This window comes from Typopeltis vanoorti, chromosome 4 (genome assembly GCF_054136105.1).
Source record: "Typopeltis vanoorti isolate ZY-2024b chromosome 4, IOZ_Tvanoo_1.0, whole genome shotgun sequence".
Taxonomy (NCBI): domain Eukaryota; kingdom Metazoa; phylum Arthropoda; class Arachnida; order Uropygi; family Thelyphonidae; genus Typopeltis; species Typopeltis vanoorti.
In genome coordinates, this window is record NC_143552.1 from 169,418,405 (window position 1) to 169,441,220 (window position 22,816).

General features: G+C 36.1%; 1 protein-coding gene across 5 annotated transcripts in view; it reads left to right on the forward strand.

Annotated features, from left to right (window-relative positions):
- LOC150107839 (branched-chain alpha-ketoacid dehydrogenase kinase-like) overlaps positions 1 to 22,816 on the forward strand; it is a 309,936-nt gene that overhangs the window by 63,158 nt on the left and 223,962 nt on the right. For all 5 annotated transcript variants that reach the window (XM_090392088.1, XM_090392087.1, XM_090392090.1 and 2 more), the window contains one exon: positions 9,466 to 9,534. In XM_090392088.1, the coding sequence (XP_090248214.1) occupies positions 9,466 to 9,534 (69 nt within the window). The remainder of the gene's footprint in view (positions 1 to 9,465; positions 9,535 to 22,816) is intronic.

Consider the following 22,816-nt stretch of genomic DNA (forward strand, 5'->3'; position numbering starts at 1 on the left):
ACTATGGCTACTCCTTCTTTTCCTTGATTGTCATTGCCTGAATATAACATTTTGTATTTATTGCTCAGAAAGATCTCACCAGTTTTGGTCTTTTTTGTTTCAGTCACCCCTATTATGTCAATCTGGTACTTATCTAATTCCTCAGCTAGCTCCATTTCTTTGCCATTCAGGCTTCTTACATTGATAGTACCGATCTTTAACTCTGGTGATGTTGAGTTGGGGTTTGTTTTCAGATTTGTTCCAGTAGCTGACTTTTCGCTGTTCGCCCTGGTTCCCTGGCGAAAACAACGGGGGCCTTGTTTAACCGGGCGACGCCCCAGCCGGCATGAAATTTTGTCATGTTGTACCATCATTTTTTATTTTGGTTTAACCAATAAGAATACAATTTGGTCGGCTAAATCCCAAATTGCCAGCCCATCCTCGTTCGTTCAGTATCAAAGTAGATACCCAACAGGGTGCACCACGAGAAGGTGAGGATTGGACATTAGGTCAGAAGCCCTGGTCGGTTCTCCGCATTCCTTTAAAGGCTATGTGGAGGTCTCCTCTCAGTTATACAGCTTTGACCCTTAAGCACCCCTCTAATGGATATAAGAATTCCTTAATCAAATGAGCTCTGAGTAGTTTTGATATATCATCCTCTTCAAATACCGAAGAAATAATGCTTATTCCTAACCCTTATGTGCAAGGCATTAGTGAACGCATAGCAAAAGTTTAAAACCACTAAATATTTTTGTTGCCTTTCGACCAATCAGAAAAATCTCCACCTTTCTCGCTTCTCCAAAGGATAAGCTTCCACATTTCAGTTATCCAGGTGTCTACCAGATTCCTTGCCCTTGTGGGTTATCTTATTTCGCACAAACAGGAAGATCTGCTTTTATTCGGCTAGAAGAACACAAGTCTTGTATTCAGTACCCTTGAACCTGAACAGTCTGGACTTGCAGAGCATGCCATTAACACTAGACAGAGTTCATTGGAACAAGATGAGTCCTTCACAAAAGTCGATTCCTCATGGAATGGCTTTATAAAGAAACGTGAAACTTTACTTCACTCTCCTGACTTAAACAGATCCGATGTTCTATATCTATCCCCTTTGTGGGAGATAGTACTTTTTAAATCAGTTAATCTTTCTTAACTTTTTTAATTGTGTGTGTGTGTATAATTTAATAATTTATTTATCTATTTTATTTTATTTATTTTTAAATAAGTTAGGAAATTCAATAACCTTTTTTAGTTATCTTACATTAGCTACTTAGGTGGTGCCTTTTGGAAATGTCAGTTATTGTTTAATTAGCTTTTTACATGTACTGAAGATGCCTGTGATACTCAGGCAAAAATTCTACCAATAAATAATATTTTGCATGAGTTAATTCCATTATTATAATTTTAATTAAAATAGCATTGTTTACTACAAAGATAATAAGCCGAAAGGCTATTTTACCGGCGAATTTGTTAATTAAGAGCGAAATGTTAAATCCCATTTTATTTTATTTTAGAGCCGGGTACGAAACTCGGGTTGAAATCCATCAACATCCATAGAGTTTCAATGCCGGAAAAAAAATAGCCTTTCGGCTTATTATCTTTGTAGTTAACAATATAGAACAATATATAGTACACCACTTCGGCAGTTCGATAGTATAGGTATGTAAGTTTCTGTTCACTTAAAACCTTGATATTCCAGGTCTACCTACTCACTGATGAGACCTCAAAAAAGGTTGAAACCGGTCTGGGTAGTGACTGCTTCTCATAATGTAAAACAATATTTATACATCTCTTAGGAGCTGGGTTTTACATTATGAAAGAATATTAAAATTAGTGAGGGAGCTTGCTCCACCTTTGCATGGAGTTGCCCTGGTGTTGTACTATCCAAGTGATCATTTACACTTGGTTCCGCCGATGGTTTTTTCGGCATTGAAACTCTATGGATTTTGACCTGAGTTTCGTACCCGGCTATAAAATAAAACGGGATTTAACATCTCCCTCTTAATTAACATTGTTTACTTATTATTTAGTAAGATCTCACCTGTTTTTGTCTTCTTTGTCTCAGTAATGCCAATTATGTCACATGTGGTACTTTTCCAATTCTTCCACAAGTTCAATTTCCTTTCCATTAATACTCCTTATATTGATGGTTCCTATCTTCAGTTCTTCTGATATTGGATTTATTCTTCTTCTAGACGTTTGAGTTGGAGATTACAAAAATCATATTTGCCATATGCAAATAGTTAAAAGTGTATAGTTGATAAGTTTTTTCACTGGATTACAAATTAGACTTTACAAGAAATTATATTCTTGTTTAATCCTTTATCAGCTGTGTTAGCAAACAAAGTTTACAAGTGAAGTATCTTCACCTTGGAGATTCAGTGAGATATCATAAAGGAAACATTGATTGATTCAGCCAGAGAAGCATGTGGTGAAGTTGTGTGTAAGAATAGAAACATCAGAACTCCATGGAATCAGGAAGTTAAAAAGGCAGTGAAGGAAAAGAAGAAAGCATATCGAAACTCCCTGGCAAGTAAGTCAGCTTGTGCTCTTAGAGAATCCACAGAAAAATGTAGCAAGTCTGTAAAACTAGCTTAAAAAATCATGCGAAGACTTTGTTAAGAACATAGAAGCTAAATATCAGGAAACTGGCAAAATATTCTGGAGGCTATTGAAAAAGTTCAGAAATGGAGGAAAGACTACCGTAAAAGGAATAATAGATGATAAAGGTGGCATGAAAACTGAAGATAAAGATATTCTAGATGTCTGGAGTAATTATTTTGAAAGACTGCTAAATGAAAAAACAGTGTCAGCATGATTGTAGAAAACTCCCAACAGGAATGCAGTCATGAATACATATCCATAACTGACGAAGAAAATCTCATCGCAAACCTGAAAAGTGGAAAGGCAGCTGAAGTAAATGAAATTCAGCCAGAAATGTTCAAATATAGAGATATAAAAGTTTTACAGTGGCTGCATTGCATAATTTAGAAGGTCTGGTGAGAAGGTTGGATTCCAGATAAGAGCAAGCTCTCATAGTACTCATCTGTAAAAAGGGAAATAAAACTGAATGCAAGAATTAGATTTATTTCCCTACTGAGTGTTCCTGGTAAGATTTATGCAAGTATACTTGAGAAATGGCTAATAAAAATTGTGGAAGGGAAGATTGTGAAGAACAAGCTGGATTCAAGCCAAATAGAGATTGTCAGGATCAGATTTTCATTTTAAGACAAATAGTTGAAAAATTGTTCAAGAGTTGTATCAAGAGTATCTCATGATAAGTTGACAGTCAAACTAGAGCAGATGAGGTTGGATATTAGATTAGTGCATTGGATTGGAGACTGGGGTTATCTGATAGGTATCAACAAGTTGTGTATGGGGGGGTGCGATATTCAGGAAAAGGAAAGTCACTAGTGAAGCCTCAGGGATCTGTTTTAGGGCCATTACTGTTTAACTTGTATATTAATGATATTGGTGAAGATTTGGATGGAGATATTCAGTTGTTTGCAGATGATGCAAAGTTGGGACGAACCATAAAGAGTAGTGAAGATGCTGTGGCCTTGCAAGAAGACTTGAATAAATTGAGTGATTAGGCATAGAAATGGGGATGTGAGTTCAATGTTGCAAAATGTAAGGTTTTAAAATTTGGAAAAAAAAAGATGGGATGCAAAATTTATGTTTGGTGAGAATATATTGTTGGAGGTAGAGGAAATAAGAGGCCTGGGGATCTCTTATAAGGATCTAAAATTTAGGCGACACATCGCCAAAATTGTGAAGACAACACAAAGGCTTCTGGGAATGATGCAGAGGACACTGACGTGTAGAAGTAGGGAGATTCTTGTTCTGTTGTATAAGGCTTTGATTAGGCCACACATGGACTATTTGTGCCCATATTTGGTCACTGGGTTTTCAGAAGGATGAAGGGATGTTGGAAAGGGTCCAAAGACAACTGACTAAGGTAGTTTCTGACCTCTGGAATGTTGAGTATGAAGAAAGATTGAGAAGATGTAATTTGCAGAGTCTGGTGGAGAGGAGGAAGAGGGGAGATATGATAGAGACCTACAAGCTGGTAAGGGGTTGTTATAAGATCAATGGTGGAGAAGTTCTACAGAGAATAGTGGGAGATCAGGGGAGAACTAGAGGTCATCCCTGGAAACTAAAGAGGGTGTGAGTAGGGAAGTGAAAGGCAGGTTTTTTTCATGCAGAGTTGTGAATGATTGGAATGCCTTGCCTGAGAGTGTGGTGTCTGCAAGGAATTTGAGTGTGTTTAAGACACGGTATGATGAGATGTGTGTGATAAAAGGACCTCCCAGATGAGTCTTTGACTCCATGATGTCTTGGGGTAATAATAATAATAATTATGGAAGGGAAGTTTGTGAAGAACAAGCTGGATTCATGCCAAATAGAGATTGTCAGGATCAGATTTTCATTTTAAGACAAATAGTTGAAAAATCTTGGGAATATAACAAGGATTTGTATTTAAGTTTTGTTGATCTGGAAAAGACATACAGCAAGGTGCCAAGAGGAAAATTCTTTAAAATGCTAGAGTTATGTTGTAAATGGGACATTATTTCATGCAATACCTAGTCTCTATTTAAGCTGTAAGTCAGCATTCGAATCAAAAGTGATAGAGGAAGAAGGGTTGATGTTAAATTGGGTGTGCGATAAATTTACACATTATTATTTACATGGATCACATTATGAAAGAAAGGATTAAATCTGATATTAAAATTGGCAATGTTAATCTTAGTTCTTTACTTTGTTGATGAGATTATACTTCTGAATAAATTTATCATAAGTCTGCAAAATTTCCTGACTAAATTGAATAATTGTTAAATTTGGTATGAAAATGAGTAATAAAATCACAAAGACAATGAAAATAGGCAGAAACACTGGAAGCATGAACTGTATCCTGAATGAACCTATAGAACAAGTAAAACATCTCAGCTATTTAGGCACAATTTTTAGTGAAAATGGTAAAATTAAATATGGAAATAGACAACAAAATTAGTAATGGTGGTATGGTAGGAAGTCAACTGAATAAATTTATATGTAATAAGAAAGAAATGAGTAAAAATACTAAATCAGCTGTATACAAGACAGTGTTCAAACCAATTTTAACTTATGAATCTGGGAACTGCGTTAGAAATAAAATACTTGATTAAAGACTGGAGACCTCGGATATGAGAGTTATGAGAAAGATTAGTAGAATGAACAGATAACATCAATGATAGTATCACATTAACAATGAAGATATTAGGAAAGAACTTGCCATTGTTAGCATTCAGGAATGTGTTAGAACTAATCTCAGGTGTATGGTCAATTAAAGAGAATAAAAGAGCAATAATTATCAAAACAAGTGTTCTTTGCTAGGTTTGCAAAAAGACCCAGAGGAAGGCCAAGATGTAGATGGATTGATATAGCAAAAAGTGCCTTAAAAGACAGAAATATATGATCTGATGATAATATTGGACTCTTGTCAGATAAGAGATTAATTTGTAGGAAATTGTTGATCTGGAATTAATAATGTAACTTTATCATGTAGTAATATCATAATTATCCTTCACATCCCCCAGGGAACATATCAGGAGTTTGATGATAATGAAATAACAGGTGAGACTGCTAGCACTGATGAAGCAGCAGCAAGGGCATATCATCTGCTCAGGGAAGAGGTGTATGCACAACATCCTGATCTTGTTTCCAGTGTTGATGAGATTTGTGTTTAAAGTGTTTGAAAGCATCTTCTTCCAATAAACTTCCATTGATTTTGATACATGTATTAAATACAAAAAATTTTGTATTACATGAAAACAAAAAGTTTTGTACACTTGGAATGCATCTCATTTGAAATACATTATAATTAGAATTTCCCTATTTGGAAATAAAGAGCCTACTATATTTTATTATAATGTTATAATAAATTATGATAAATATTGTGATAAAAGTATAATAGATCTTTGTGCAAATAAGGATATGGAAGAAAAAAAAAAAAGAATGTTTTCTCATCTCAGCAGAATAATTCACTTGTAAAGAAACTCACTTTTCCAATTGTCTTTCATTTCTGAGAGGATGTACATTGTTTAATCTGAAAAAAATCTTTTTATTTAATGAAATCCAAGTTATGCCAATGTACACACACATGACAAGATAATGCTCATGCCAACCTAGTCGAGCATATGTGCCATTACCAGAGTTTTCTTTTTCTATACAGAATGTAACATTTAACAAATACCATGTAAAAATTAAGACCTACATTTAGATAGACTGACTGGGTGGCAGAAAGTCAGCTTTTCTTAATTTTATTTTGGTTATATTCAGTAGTTTTTCATAAATGTCCCTTTAGGATTCCATGTCATATTTGGGAGCTCACAAAATGCATGTTTTTATGTTCATCATTAGACATTCAAGAAGTGCCAGGCCCTCTGTGGGAGGCCATTTTATGATGTCTGTACTGGGTCTTTAATTCTGTTGTTTCTGCACTCACCACATTATCTAAACAATGCACTCACCACTAGGCCATCTGCTGCCCATACCTGTTTACACATTTCCATGGCTTCTGTTTCTTCATTTGAATAATTTCATCCATGTTAGTTCAGTATAAACATCTTGTCAGCTTATGTGATATCGCCAAGGGCTCATCATGTGAGGGCATAAAGTGCCATCTATGCACAGTACCACTATCCATAACCAAGAACACACTATACAACTGTGTACATTAGTATGTGTGTGTACACACTTTTTTATTATTTTTTTTTACCATTGCATTTTTTTCTGTCTGTAAATTGCATGTATTTTCTGGCCAATTTGCTTACATGCAGAATGAAAAGCACTTTCTGGGGGTGGGGGGAAGTACCTGTCAGCTAACTTATCTTTCAGCTAAAGGTAAGTCACAAGTAAAAGAGCCTAGCTTATTGGATGCTGAGAGAACAATATTTAATGTGGTTATGCCAAGAAAGAAGATTAGTGGTTGAAAGTTTTCACTTGGTTATATTATAAATTAAAGATACCAAGAAATTATATACTTGGTTTAATCCATTATCCAAGTGTAAGCAAACAAAGTTTGTACCTGAAGTATCTTTCAGAACTGGGGCAACTCGTGGCAAAGATGGCCTAAGTTCTCATCACTTGCCTCAGTATCCCATAATGTAAAGCACATCTCCTTGCAGACATGTATATCACCACTTCTAGGTCTGGCTCCCACTGATGAGACCTCAATAAAGGTTGAAACCAGTCTGGGTAGTGACCCTTCCCTTAATGCATAATATTATACATGTCTGCAAGGAGATGTGCTTTGCATTATGGGATACTGAGGCAAGTGATGAGAACTTATACCACCTTTGCCACGAGTTGCTTACACTTGGATAATGGATTAAACCAAGTATACAATTTCTTGGTAACTTTAATTTATAAGAAGATTAGTTTTTAGCAGTATCATCTTTTGCATAGATTTGGTTATTATCAAATGAAAAGATAGGGAAAATTAGTTTTTTGTAAGAAATTAGAATTGTTGGAGATCAGTATTATTAGGTTATAGAAGTAGATATTCCAAAAGTTTTGTGTCAGGTCAACCCTCTCTCTCTCTCTCTCTCTCTGCATGTGGCCTGGTTTCACAAAAGGAGTTCTGGTGAACCCAGCAAGCATTGCTGCTGCTGCTGCAGAAGAATATCTTCCTGGTTGGAGGAAATCTTAATTAGACCCACTAAATGGCAGGATGACCTTGATTGCCAAAGGAAATGCCACCCTACATATTAGTGAAATGGAATTTTGGCTCCCTCTACTACAAGAGATAACCAAACATACTTAGATACCCAAATCCTCTATTTCAAGGGTATCAGTAAAAAAGGTACCATAGGCTGCCTGCCAGAGAGTACACATGCCTGAACTTGTCAGTAATGAATCAAGAGGCTTTCCGATCAGCTGGTGCATAATCCTGCCACATGCTCTTTTAGGTCATTACTCACTCTTTCAGGTATGTAGGAGGCACTGTCAAGTGCACATTAAGGCGAGGAGACATCACTCTGCATTGGTGTCTTATCCAAGAGTATCTGCTCTTACTGCTTGTCCCTGCTTTATCCTTTCATCTGACCAAGAACTAAAATAAAATATACAGTCACACTGATAAGAATAAATCTCCCTCAAAAACTAATCGCAACAAATAAGCCTAATGACATACAAAACATTCTAGAATCCCTACCAAAGTCTTGCCTTTTCTCAATGGCAATTTCAGCATAACCAGTGTCATATCCATGTCCATTTGTTCTAATTTGCGTAACACTGTTTCATGTAGTATTTGGTCAAATGCCTTTGCAAAATCCAGCAGAATCATTGTAGCTGTTTCCCTTATCTAACTCAGCTGTCACTCCATTATAAAAAGTTAGTAAATTACTAAGGCATGATTGACCGTTCACAAAGCCATATTGACCCTCATAGAGTGTCATGTTCCTATCTACCCATTCCTGAATTCTCTTTGACCAATTTTTCCAGTACTTTTACCACTGCTCATGAGATACTGATTGGTCTATAATTTGCCACTACAGTCTTAGAACCCCCTTATGTAAGGGAATTATTTTGTCTTCTTTCCACTCCCTTGGAACTACCAGAGCTGAGACTTAAAGGGCTTAGTAAAAGACATTGTCAGTTTCCTTGCACATTCTTGCAAAACATGAGCTGATATCCTGTCTAATTCTACTGCTATATTTATGTTGAGATTCTGCAATGTCCTAAGAACCTCCATTTCCATCCACCTCTGTTCCCACAGTGTATTTTCCTGTAATGAGTCTTTTTGACTCTATAGAGGGCTGGTGTTAATACTGATGAAGGCAACTAGGATTGTAACTGAGAAAAAAAGGATACTGAATGGCAGAGATAAAGATGTGATGGTTCCATTACACAATCTTCTGATCAGGTCACAACCAAACACATGGACTAATGTGCTTGGATCTGATCTGGTTGCAGAATTTGTAAGGGATGCAGAAGCTTTATAGAAGATATAAGAACAAGTAACAAAATGATATCAAGACTGTGGAATGTCTTCTGTGAGGACAAAATAAAAGCATGTAATCTTCAGCTTTTCAAGGTGAAAGCTCTAAGGGAAGGAAGGAAGTTCTATCCTGGGGAGTTGTACATGGGGAATAATCTAGAGTGTAAGAATTATAATTTTCCAAGGCGAGTGGTAAGTATATAGAATGCATTGCCTGAGAGGCTGACGAGAATCCAGACAGTGGATGAGAGTTTGAGCACTAAAGTGGATTACCTGTAATAGAGCGTATGAAGTAAGTGGATTACTTCATACGCTCTATGAAGTTTTATCTTTGTAAAACTTAAACATATATTTAAGTTTTATGAAGATAAAACTTAAAAAATGCTTACATTTTATTCCTTAGTTAAGGATAATTAGGAATCACTTATTTCTGAAATGATTTTAAAATTGAGTTGTGTTCATAATATGTTTTTGTAACTAATAATTTCTTGTTGCTTTTGTCTTAGCCTTCAGTACGTCTGACCCCATCTACAATATTATATTCAGGAAGAAGTCAAGATGGCAGTCATCTTATTGTAGGTATCAGTGTGTAATATTAATCTAGTTATGGAAAGTTCTTTTTTAATATTATATTTTTAAACTAACTTCTTACATGCCATACTGGCCTGATTGGCAGTGTTATTGTATCCTGGTGATGAGTATTGTTGTCTGGTGGACTATACCTATTATCCAGTGTATTGGAGGCCTAAAGTGAATGGTAGAGCAAGGTCTCTGGATCATATAATCTTTAGAAAAATAACAGCGATAGTGCTGATATACAATAGAGTATATCAGATTTTTGTAGGCAGGATTCACATTTAAACAAATTTGGTAATTTCAAACAAATTTGTGAAATTTCAGAAATAAGTACCAAGGTTGTTTTTGCCTGTAGCCCTTTGATTTGAAAGATTTGGGTTCAAATCCTATGTTAAAGGAGTGAGTTAGCCTTGTACAGAGATAGAAGTTTCCCTCCTGGAAACCAAAGTTTTTCATTCCTCAAAGCAAGTAAACTGGCCTTATAAACACACATCTACATACTATATGTATGTACATTAGATTCAGTAGAGGAGGTGGTAACCTGGCTGCATTAATTGCTTAAAAAATAAAGCCCTTAACCACTAAAAAAAATCTAGCTTAGGTGAAAAATGGATGAAAGGTTGTTTTCCTGCCAACCTGGCAGAGAACACTTGTTTTGCTAATCTTTCCTTGCCCATTCTGATTAAATGACCATACCACCTTAGATTAGCTCTGCTAATGCATTCTTGGATGCTGACAATGTCAAGTTCTTTCCTAATATCCTCATTTTTAATATTATATTGCCAATGATGCTATCTGTTCATGCCTCTAATTTTTCTCAGGACTCTCATATCCGAGGTCTCTAGTCTTGGGTCAAGTGTTTTACTTCTGACCCAGCTCTCAGATCCATAAGTTAAAACTGGTTTGAACGCTGTCTTATATACAGCTAATTCCAATATTATCTTGTATACAGCTAATTCTAATTTCTCTCTTATTCCATATAAATTGATTCAGTTGACTTCCTACCATACCAGCTTGTTAATTCTGTTGTCTATTTCCATATTTAATTTACCATCTTCAGTAAAAATCGTGGCTAAGTAGCTGAAATGATTTGCTTGTTCCACAGGTTCACTGTTCACAACACAGTTGACATTTTCAACAATTCTACCTATTTTCATTGTCTTTGTCTTTTTAATGCTGACGTTCATACCATACCATATCTATGACAACAGTTATTCAATTTAGTCAGGGAATCTTGCAAACTTATAGTGGATTTATTTAGAAGTATAACATCATCCACATAAAGCAAAGAGCTGACATTAACATCTCCAATTTTGATATCAGGTTTAATACCACTTTCCTTCACAATGTGATCCATATAGATAATGAATAACAGAGGAGATAATTTACATCCTTGTCTGACACCAGATTTAACATTAAACCACCTTCCTGTACTTCCTTCAATTTTAACTGCTGACTTACAACTCAAATAAAGACTAAGTATTGCTTGATATAATGCCCCATTGACACCATATAGCTGTAGCATATTGAATAGCTTCTCTCTCGGCACCTTGTCATATGCCTTTTCCAGATCGACAGAACTTAAATACAGATCTTTATTATTTTCCCATGATTTTTCATCTATTTGTTGTAAAGTGAAAATCTGATCCTGACAGCCTCTATTTGGCCTGAATCCAGCTTGTTCTTCACCAAGCTTTTCTTCTGCAATTCTTCTCAACCGTTTCTCAAGTATACGTGTATAAATCTTACGAGGAACACTCAGTAGGAATATACCTCTGTAATTCTTACATTGTTTTATTTCCCTTTTTATATATGGGTACTAAGAGAGCTCTACTCTAATCATCGGGAATTCGTCCCTCTATCCAGGACTTATGAACTATGCAGTGCAGCCACTGTAAAACTTTTATGCCACCATAGTTCAGTATTTCTGGTCGAATATCATCTACTCTTGCTGACTTTCCACATTTCAAGCCTTTGATGGCTTTTTCTACTTCAAGTATGGATATGTATTCCTGACTGCATGCCTTGTCAGTGTTTTTTACCAGTGTGCTGTCATCACTGCTTGTTTCATTTAGCAGTTTTTCAAAGGTTTTCATGTCACCTTTATCATCTCTAACTCCTTTTACAGCACTCTTTCCTCCATTCTTAAGCTTCTTCAACAACCTTCAGAATATTTTGTGACCTTCTTGATATTTATTTTCTATGTTCTTGCCAAAGTCCTCCCATGACTTTTGTTTTGCTAGTTTTACACAGTGTTTAGCTTTCTTGCATTTGTCTCTGTATCCTCTAAGAGCACAAGCAGACTTATTTGTCAGGAACTTTTGATATGGGGTGCTTAAGTTCAAAGCTATATAACTGAGAGGAGACCTCCACGCAGCCTATAAAGGAATACGGAGAACCGACCAGGGCTTCTGACTTAATGCCCAATCCTCACCTTCTCGTGGTGCACCCTGTTGGGTATCTACCAGGATACTGAATGAATGAGGATGGGCAATTTGGCAATTTGGGATTTAACTGACCATATTGAATTCTTATTGGCTTAATCCGATATACAAAATGATGGTACAACATGACAATTTCATGCCAGCTGGGGCATCGCCCAGTTAAACAAGGCCCCCGTTGTTTTCGCCAGGGAACCAGGGAGAACAGCGAAAAGTCAGCTACTGGAACAAATCTGAAAACACACCGCAACTCAATATCACCAGAGTTAAAGATCAGTACTATCAACATAAGAAGCCTGAATGGCAAAGAAATGGAGTTAGCTGAGGAATTAGATAAGTACCAGATCGACATAATAGGGATGACTGAAACAAAAAAGACCAAAACTGGTGAGATCTTTCTGAGCAATAAATACAAAATGTTATATTCAGGCAATGACAATCAAAGAAAAGAAGGAATAGCCATAGTATTCAACACAGAATACGAGGCTAATCTCCTTGAATGGCAGTCGGTCTCAAGTAGAGTAATGTGGGCAAATATGAGAATGGGGAATTGGACAATGAGACTTATTTGTACCTATGGTTCCACAGAAGGTTCTACTAAGGTAGAAGTAGAGGAATTTTTTGAGGCTTTAGAAAAATCAGCTGACACAATGAAAAAGGAAAAGTTGGTCCTTGTTGGGGGATCTAAATAGCAGAGTAGGAAATGATTGTCAGACATACCAATATATTTTGGGAAAATTTGGAGAAAAGAGCAAAGCTAATAATAATGGTAAATACCTGTTGGATTTCTGCTCAGGACATGGACTGGTTATTACTAACACCAACTTCCAACATAAAAATGTGCACAAATTCACATGGAGAGAAGAGGCAAGGAATAAGAAAAGTCTCATTGACTACGTTATTGTGGATAGTGATGTTTTCTCTCTTGTGTAGGACACCAGAGTGTACAGAGGATTTGAAATTGAGATCCTTGTAAATAATAAATACAGGATATTATATTTCATGAGGGAAATGAATGGTAGTGATGACATTTTACACCAAACACTCAAATAAATTTCTTGATTACTCGGTAATTTCAACTGGTTATGAGTGAATTTCAAATATGAAAATTGAACGATGAATCATATTTGCCAATGATCCCGCAGAAGGTTTTAAGAAAAAAGTGGAGAGCCCTGAGGCACGCCACCACATGCTGCTGTCTGTCAACCACCCCACATCCATTACCACCAGATAGTAATCCATGCAGTATTCTGTCAGATGTGTTTGACAAGTCCAGCAATATCATAGTGTAGTGATTTTTCCTTATCCAATTCTGCTGTCACTTTATTATAAACTGAATAAACTGCTATGCTACTTTAACCAACATTTTCAATACTTAACCACCACTTCAGCAGCAAAAATTCGTAATTTGTACTTCTGTTTTGGAACCACCTTTTATGTAATTGAACTATCTTCCTATGTTTCAACTCCCTTGGAACTTTACCAGAACTAAGACTTCAATTAAATAATTTCAACAGCGGCACTAGCAGTTCTCTTGCGCATTCTTGTAGCACACATGGCTAACATGCTGTCCAGTCACACTGTTGTATTCACATGATATTTTTCAATATCCTGATCACTTCCAGTTCATCTTCCTCAGTTCTAACATGCTGTCACTTCAGTAACTACAAATACCTGAGTGATACACCCTTCTGCTTCTGTGACTTTACTACCATCAGCACTGATTAAAGTTATCGTTCCATAATCATTTTTTTCTGATTGGAGATGTTAATGTCAGCTCCTTGCTTTATGCGGATGATGTTATATTTCTAAATAAATCCGCTACAAGTCTGCAAGATTCTCCGACTAAATTGAATAACTGTTGTGATAGATATGGTAGGAAGTCAGCAATAACAAGACAAAGATAATGAAAATAGGCAGAAACACTGAAAACATCAGCTGCATTGTGAATGAAGAACCTATAGAACAAGTAAACCATTTCAGCTACTTAGGCACGATTTTTAGTGAAGATGGTAAATTAAATATTTTAACCAAAATAAAAAATGATGGTACGACATGACAAAATTTCATGCCTGCTGGGGCGTCGCCCGGTTAAACAAAGCCCTCGTTGTTTTCACCAGGGAACCAGGGTGAACAGCGAAAAGTCGGCTACTGGAACAAATCTGAAAACAAACCCCAACTCAACATCACCAGAGTTAAAGATTGGTGCTATCAACATAAGAAGCCTGAATGGCAAAGAAATGGAGCTAGCTGAGGAATTAGATAAGTACCAGATCGACATAATAGGAGTGACTGAAACAAAAAAGACACAAACTGGTGAGATCTTTCTGAGCAATAAATTCAAAATGTTATATTCAGGCAATGACAATCAAAGAAAAGGAGTAGCCATAGTATTCAACACAAAATACAAGGCTAATCTCCTTGAATGGCAGTCAGTCTCAAGTAGAGTAATGTGGGCAAATATGAGAATGGGGAACTGGACAATGAAACTTATTTGTGCCTATGGTCCCACAGAAGGCTCTACTAAGGTAGATGTTGAGGAATATTTTGAGGCTTTAGAAAAAGCAACTGACACAATGAAAAAGGAAAAGTTGGTCCTTGTTGGGGATCTAAATAACAGAGTAGGAAATGATTGTGAGAAATACAAAAATATTTTGGAGAAATATTTTTGTATTTCTCACACCGTTGGATTTCTGCTCAGCACATGGACTGGTTATTACTAACACCATGTTCCAACATAAAAATGTGCACAAATTCACATGGAGAGAAGAGGCAAGGAATAAGAAAAATCTCATTGACTATGTTATTGTTGATAGTGATGTTTTCTCCCTGGTGCAGGACACTAGAGTGTACAGAGAATTTGAAATTGGAAGTAATCATTATTTAGTCTTGAGCAGGATAAAATTGAATTTCATATTGAAAAGAATAACATGTAAGAAAGTTTTAAAGCGAATAAAAGTTGAGCAGCTCTCGGATGTGAATTGTAGACTAAAATACACAAAAATTATTGAAGAAGAAATGAAAGAGTTTGAGAACAGGAATCAAACCTTGGAGATTCACTGGCAAACTCTGAAGGAAACATTGATTGATTCTGCTAGAGAGGCATGTGGTGAGGTTGTCTGCAAGGATAAAAAAATCAGAATTCCCTGCTGGACACAGGAAGTTAAAGAGGCAGTGAAGGAAAAGAAGAAAGCATATCAAAAGTTCCTGTCAAATAAGTCAGCTTGTTCTCTTAGAGAATACAGAGACAAACGCAAAAATGCTAAACACTGTGTAAAACTAGCTTAACAAAAGTCATGGGAGGACTTTGGCAAGAATATAGAAAATAAATATCAAGAAGGTGGCAAAATATTCTGGAGTTTGTTGAAGAAGCTTGGGAATGGAGGAAAGAGTGCTGTAAAAAGAGTTAGAGATGATAAAGGTGACATGAAAACCAGAGAAAAAGATATCCTTGAAGTATGGAGTAATTGTTTTGAAAAACTGCTAAATGAAACAAGCAGTGATGACAGCACAGTGGTAAAAAAACACTGACCAGGCATGCAGTCAGGAATACATATCCATACTTGAAGTAGAAAAAGCCATCAAAGGCTTGAAATGTGGAAAGGCAGCAGGAGTAGATGATATTCGACCAGAAATGGTGAAGTATGGTGGTATAAGAGTCTTACAGTGGCTGCACTGCATAGTTCAGAAAGCCTGGACAGAGGGAAGAATTCCCGATGATTGGAGTAGACCTCTCATAGTACCCATATATAAAAAGGGAAATAAAACTGAATGTGAGAATTATAGAGGTATTTCCCTACTGAGTGTTCCTGGCAAGATCTATGCAAGTTTACTTGAGAAACGGTTGAGAAGAATTGTGGAAGAAAAGCTTGGTGAAGAACAAGCTGGATTCAGGCCAAATAGAGGCTGTCAGGATCAGATTTTCACTTTACGACAAATAGTCGAGAAAGCATGGAAATATAACAGAGTTCTGTATTTAAGTTTTGTCGATTTGGAAAAGGCATATGACAAGGTGCCAAGAGAGAAGCTATTCAATACACTACAGTTATATGGTGTGAATGGGGCATTATATCAAGCAATACGTACTCTTTATTTGAGTTGTAAGTCAGCAGTTAGAATTGAAGGAAGTACAGGAAGATGGTTTAATGTTAAATCTGGTGTGAGACAAGGTTGTACATTATCCCCTCTGTTATTCATTATCTATATGGATCACATTATGAAGGAAAGTGGTATTAAGCATGATATCAAAATTGGAGATGTTAATGTCAGCTCTTTGCTTTATGCGGATGATGTTATACTTCTAAATAAATCCGCTACAAGTCTGCAAGATTCTCTGACTAAATTGAATAGCTGTTGTAATAGATATGGCATGAAGGTCAGCAATAAAAAGACAAAGACAATGAAAATAGGCAGAATCATTGAAAATGTCAACTGTGTTTTGAATGGAGAACCTGTGGAACAAGTGAAACATTTCAGCTACTTAGGCACGATTTTTAGTGAAGATGGTAAATTAAATATAGAAATAGACAAAAGAATCAGCAAAGCTGGTATGGTAGGAAGTGAATTGAATAAATTCATATGGAGTAAGAGAGAAATTAGTCGTAACACTAAATTAGCTGTATTCAAGACAGTGTTCAAACCAGTTTTAACTTATAGATCTGAGAGCTGGGTCTGAAGTAAAACACTTGACCAAAGACTAGAGACCGCAGATATGAGAGTCCTGAGAAAGATTATAGGCATGAACAGATGGCATCAATGGCAATATCATATTAAAATCGAGGATATTAGGAAAGAACTTGACATTGTCAACATCCAAGAATGCGTTAGCACAGCTAATCTCAGGTGGTATGGTCACTTAAATAGAATGGGAGAGGAAAGATTAGCAAAACAAGTGTTCTCTGCCAGGTTGGCAGGAAAACGACCCAGAGGAAGACCATGATATAGGTGGATTGATACAGTACAAAGTGCCTTAGATGATAGAAATATAAGATCTGATAATGTTGAAGCCTTGACAAGTAACAGACTTATTTGGAGGAAAATTGTAGATAGGAAGTTAGTAATGATGTAATTTTTTTCATGTAGTACTATCATATATTGTACACCCCTTGAGGGTACATGGCAGGAATTTGATGATGATGATGGTAAATAAAATATGGAAATAGACAACAGAATGAACACAGCTGGTATGGTAGGAAGTCAACTGAATAAATTTATATGGAAAAAAGAGAGAAATTAGTCAAAACACTAAATTAGGTGTATACAAGACAGTGTTCAAACCAGTTTTAACTTATGGATCTGAAAGCTGGGTCAGAAGTAAAACGCTTGACCAAAAACTAGAGACTGCAGATGTGAGAGGCCTGAGAAATATTAGGGGCATGAACAAATGGCATCAATGGCAATATATTATAAACGAGGATATTAGGAAAGAACTTGACATTGTCAGCATCCAGGAATGCATTAGCCGAGCTCATCTCAGGTGGTATGGTCACTTAAACAGAACGGGTGAGGAAAGTGAAACAAGTGTTCTCTGCCAGGTTGGCAGGAAAAGACCCAGAGGTGGATTGATACGGTAAAAAGTGCCTTAGAAGGTAAATATATAAATATAAGATCTGACAATGTTGTAGCTTTGACAGGTAACGGATTGATTTGGCAGAAAATTATAGGTAGGAAGTTAGTAATGATGTAAATTTTTCATGTAGTACTATCATATCCTGTATATCTGTATAACAGAGGAGATAATGTACATCCTTGTCTCACACCAGATTTAACATTAAACCATCTTCCTCTACTTCTTTCAATTCTAACTGCTGACTTACAACTCAAATAAAGAATTGCTTGATGTAATGCCTCCATTGACACCGCATAACTGTAGCGTGTTGAATGGCTTCTCTCTTGGCACCTTGTCATATGCCTTTTCTTTTCCAGATCGTCAAAACTTAAATACAGATCTTTGTTATATTCCTATGCCTTCTCAATTATTTGTCATAAAGTGAAAATCTGATCCTGACAGCCTCTATTTGGCCTTAATCCAGCTTGTTCTTCATCAAGCTTTTCTTCCACAGTTCTTCTCAATCGTTTCTAAAGTATACTTGCATATATCTTACCAGGAACACTCAGTAGGGAAATAAATCTGTAATTCTCACATTCAGTTTTATTTCCCTTTTTATAATGGGTACTATTAGAGCTCTACTGCGATCATCTGGAATTTGTCCCTCTGTCTGGTCTTTCTGAACTATGCAGTGCAGCCACTGTAAGACTTTTATACCAGCATACTTCAGCATTTCTGGTCGAATATCATCTACTCCTGCTGCCTTTCCACATTTTAAGCCTTTGATGGCTTTTTCTACTTCAAGTATGGATATGTATTGTGACTGTATGCCTGTTGAGTGTTTTTTACGACTGTGCTATCACTGCTTGTTTCATTTAGCAGTTTTTAGAAGTAATTACTTCATACTTCAAGGATATCTTTTTGTCCCGTTTTCATGTCACCTTTATCATCTCTAACTCCTTTTACAGCACTCTTTCCTCCATTTCTATGCTTCTTCAACAACCTCCAGAATATCTTACCACCTTCTTGATATTTATTTTCTATGTTCTTGCCCAAGTCTTCCCATGACTTTTGTTTAGCTAGTTTTACGTGGTGTTTAGCATTTATGCATTTGTCTCTGTATTCTCTAAGAGAATAAGCTGACTTATTTGACAGGAACTTTTGATATGCTTTCTTCTTTTCGTTCACTGTCTGTTTAACTTGTTGGGTTCACCATGGAGTTCTCATTTTTCTATCTTTGCAGACAACCTCACCACATGCCTCTCTGGCTGAATCAGTTAGGGTTTTCTTCAAGGTTTGCCACTGAATCTCCGAGGTTTGGTTCCTGTTCTCAAACTCTTTCATTTTTCCTTCAATAATCTTCATGTATTTTAGTCTACAGTTCACATCTGAGAGCTGCTCAAGTTGTATTCGCTATGAAATTCAATTTTATCCTGCTCAGGACTAAATAGTGATCGCTTCCAATTTCAATTCCTCTGTCCACTTTGCTGTCCTGCACCAGTGAATTTGTGCACATTTTTATGTTGGAACATGGTGTTATTAATAACCAGTCCATGTCCTGAGCAGAAATCTAACAGGTATTTGCCATTATTATTAGCTTTGCTCTTTTCTCCAAATTTTCCCAAAATATTTTGGTATGTCTGACAATCATTTCCTACTGTGCTATTTAGATCCCCAACAAGGACCAAATTTTCCTTTTTCATTGTGTCAGTTGATTTTTCCAAAGCATCAAAAAATTCCTCCACTTCTTCTACATTAGTAGAATCTTATGTGGGATCATAGGCACAAATAAATCTCATTGTTCAATTCCCTATTCTGATATTTGCCTATATCACTCAACTTGAGACTGCCTGCCATTCAAGAAGATTAGCCTCGTATTTTGTGTTGAATACTATGGCTACTCCTTCTTTTCCTTGATTGTTATTGCCTGAATCTAAGATTTTGTATTTATTCCTCAGCTAGCTCCATTTCTTTGCTATTCTGGCTTGTTATGATGATAGTACCGATCTTTAACTCTGGTGATGTTGATTTGGGGTGTGTTTTCAGATTTGTTCCAGTAGCTGACTTTTCGCTATTCGCCCTGGTTCCCTGACGAAAACAACAGGGGCCTTGTTTAACCGGGCGACACCCCAGCCAGCATGAAATTTTGTCATATTGTACCATCATTTTCTATATTGGTTTAAGCCAATAAGAATACAATTTGTTCGGCTAAATCCTAAATTGCCAGCTCATCCTCGTTCGTTCAGTTTCCAGGTTGATACCCAACAGTGTGCACCACGAGAAGGTGAGGATTGGACATTCATTCAGAATTCCTGGTCGGTTCTCCACATTCCTTTAAAGGCTATGTGGAAGTCTCCTTTCAGTTATATAGCTTTGACCTCTTTTTTTTTATTATCCTTAAGCACTTCTGTATAATATTACATTTGTATCATATATTGTAGCATTTTGAACAGCTTTTATCTTATTACCTGTTATATATGCCATTTTCAGGTCTGCAAAACTTAAATCCTTGTTATTATGATCAAGCTAACCTGTCTTCATCAATTTCATGATATGTATCCTCAAGGTGTGTGTGTGTTTGTGTTTCTAACTCCTGGCGACTTCATGAACATACACTCTCCATTCCGATCAGTTGCTGACCATGTCTTTCAGAACCTCCAAGTGCACTCCAGTTGCTTTAACTCCATCCACCCATCTAATTCTTGGTGTTCCTCTTCTCCTGCTTCCATCAACTTTATCAAGCATCATCATCTTTTCCAGATTGTCATTTGCTTGCATAATATGCCTGAAGTATGACAATTTTTGCTTGATGATCATAGCTTAAAGGAGCAATCTGGCAATGAGTGTATATGATACTAAACAGTAAATTTTTTTTTTTGTATGAATATTAATTTTTCTCAGTCGTATGACAGCACTAAGTTTTCTCTATAGTCTTATTTGTGGCCTCTAATCTATGATCATATCATATTTTTACCACTGCTCTCAGATGTTTCGAACACTCTTGTTTACATTCTTAGTGTTTTGGCTAATTTTTCTTATTCCATATAAATTTATTCACTTGATTCTCTACAATACCAATTTTGCCTATTTTATTGTTTATATCCATATTTCATTTACTGTCTTCACTAAAAAGTTTGCCTAAATTGTTGAAATGCTTTACCCATTCAGGATGCAGTTAGATGTTTCAGTATTCCTGTTTATTTTCATAGTCTGTCTTTTTATGAGTAATTTTCAATCCAGATTTATTATAGCTGTTATTCCATTTAGCTAGGGAATTCTGCAAACTTCTATTGGATTTGTTTAGGATTAAGTCTAGTGACATGTTACATCTGTGTCTGCATAAAGTAAAGAACAGAGTTTGATATCATGCCTAATATCGCTTTCTTTCATAATGTGATCTGTGTAAATTATAAGAGTGGCAATAGAATGCACCCTTGTCTTGCACCTGATTTTACATTAAACAACCTTCTTTTATACTTCAATTCAAACTGCTGACTTACAACTTGGTGTAGACAGGGCTTGAAAAATGTGCTCATCTGCTCAACCATAATGAGTGAGAATTTTTAGCTGATAAGTAAAAAGTAAAACGTAAGTTTCAGTTTAATCATCTATTTTATTTATGTAGTGCCAATTCTATCTTATGTCATAAATAGGTTTTTGTTTGTTTACCTTATTGCATATATTGGGGATTGCTGGTCATTACAAATGCCTGTTTTGCTGATTATCACCGACCTTGTCATAATGGAATGCGATCAATGAGAGGATAGGATATGCAGAAATCATTTTTATCTACAGAGTGCTCAGTAGTACTGAAAGATAACCAGTTATTCATAATAATTCTTAACAGTATAAACAACACCAAAAGGAGAGGGAAAATGCATTTATTAAACTGTAACGTTTCACTAGTTTTCTATCCAGCATCATCAGAGCACACAGTACTAAATTAAGTAATCATAAATAACTATAAAGTTAATTTAGAGAAGCCTAACTATTAGGTCTTAAAATGATAGTCTCCTAGATTTTGTTAAATTAATGTAGCCATACTTATTGAAGTTGGGAGATTGCTTTATAGCTGTTGCTGATTCTAAGAATAGCCTCTTAGACCTGTAGCAACTTAGAGAGAGAGATTTTTTCTCCATCTGATCCAACATGAAAGAATATCCAGAGCATGGTCTTCCAATCCCAACTTGCCATGAAAATTATTTTGGAGGTAATTTTTATGTTCTTCAAGATAGATGTTAACTGATCTACCAGTCTGTCCAAAGTGTGCTAAACTGTAGGCACAAGGAACTGTATACATTCCAGGATGTTCAAGTTGATGTAGTCAATCTTTAGGAGAATGTATAAAAGTAGCTAGCTGAATGAAAGATTTGAAAGTAATATGGGGTGCATGTAATATTTTATATGGACTGTAGCCATTGGCTAAAAAGTTGTGAAGGGGTTTTCCTGAGCCGAGTTTCAAGGGCTGTGTTATTTGAACAAATAGCCCTGGTTCAGTAAGTGTTTTGAGGATGCCATACTGTTGGGAAGGGTGGCGTTGTGATTGTTTATGTAAATACCTTCCAGCATGAGTGAATTTTCTGTGGATGGAGAAGGATAATAAAGATCGACTGCATGCTAGAGCGTATAAAGTTCCTTGTGCCTGCAGTTTGTCCTACTTTGGACAGACTGGTAGATTAGTTGACATCTGCCTTGAAGAACACAAAAATGACATCTGAGATCTGTATTGCAAGTTGAGATTGATAGACCATGCTCTGGATACTCTTTCATATTGGATCAGATTGAGAGAAACATCCATATTACATAAAGTTGTTATAGGTCTGAGAGGAGGCTATTCTTAGAATCAGTATCATCTATGAAGCACTCTCCCAACCTCAACAAGTATGTTTGCATTAGATGTTGAAAGTTTTTCACTTAAACTATAAATTAAAGAAGGCAAGTGATGTGAAGTCATTGGTCTCAATAAACCAGTAGCCCTGTCATGAAGGTACTTCAAGCACAAACTTTTGTTTGCTTACACGTGGATAAAGGATTAAACTAAGAATAAAAATTCCTATTATCTTTAATTTATGGTTGCATTAATTTACAAAAGATCTGGGAGACTTATTTTAAGACCTAATAGCTGGACTTCTCTAAATTAACTCTGTAGTTATCCAACCCATAGAGGGTATTATTAGCTGTCATTTACAATATAAATTGTCTATACAATTATTTAGTTTAGTGCTGTGTGCCTGTCACAGTTATCATTGGGTTCTGATGATGCTGGGTAGAAAACTAGCAAAATATTAGTGA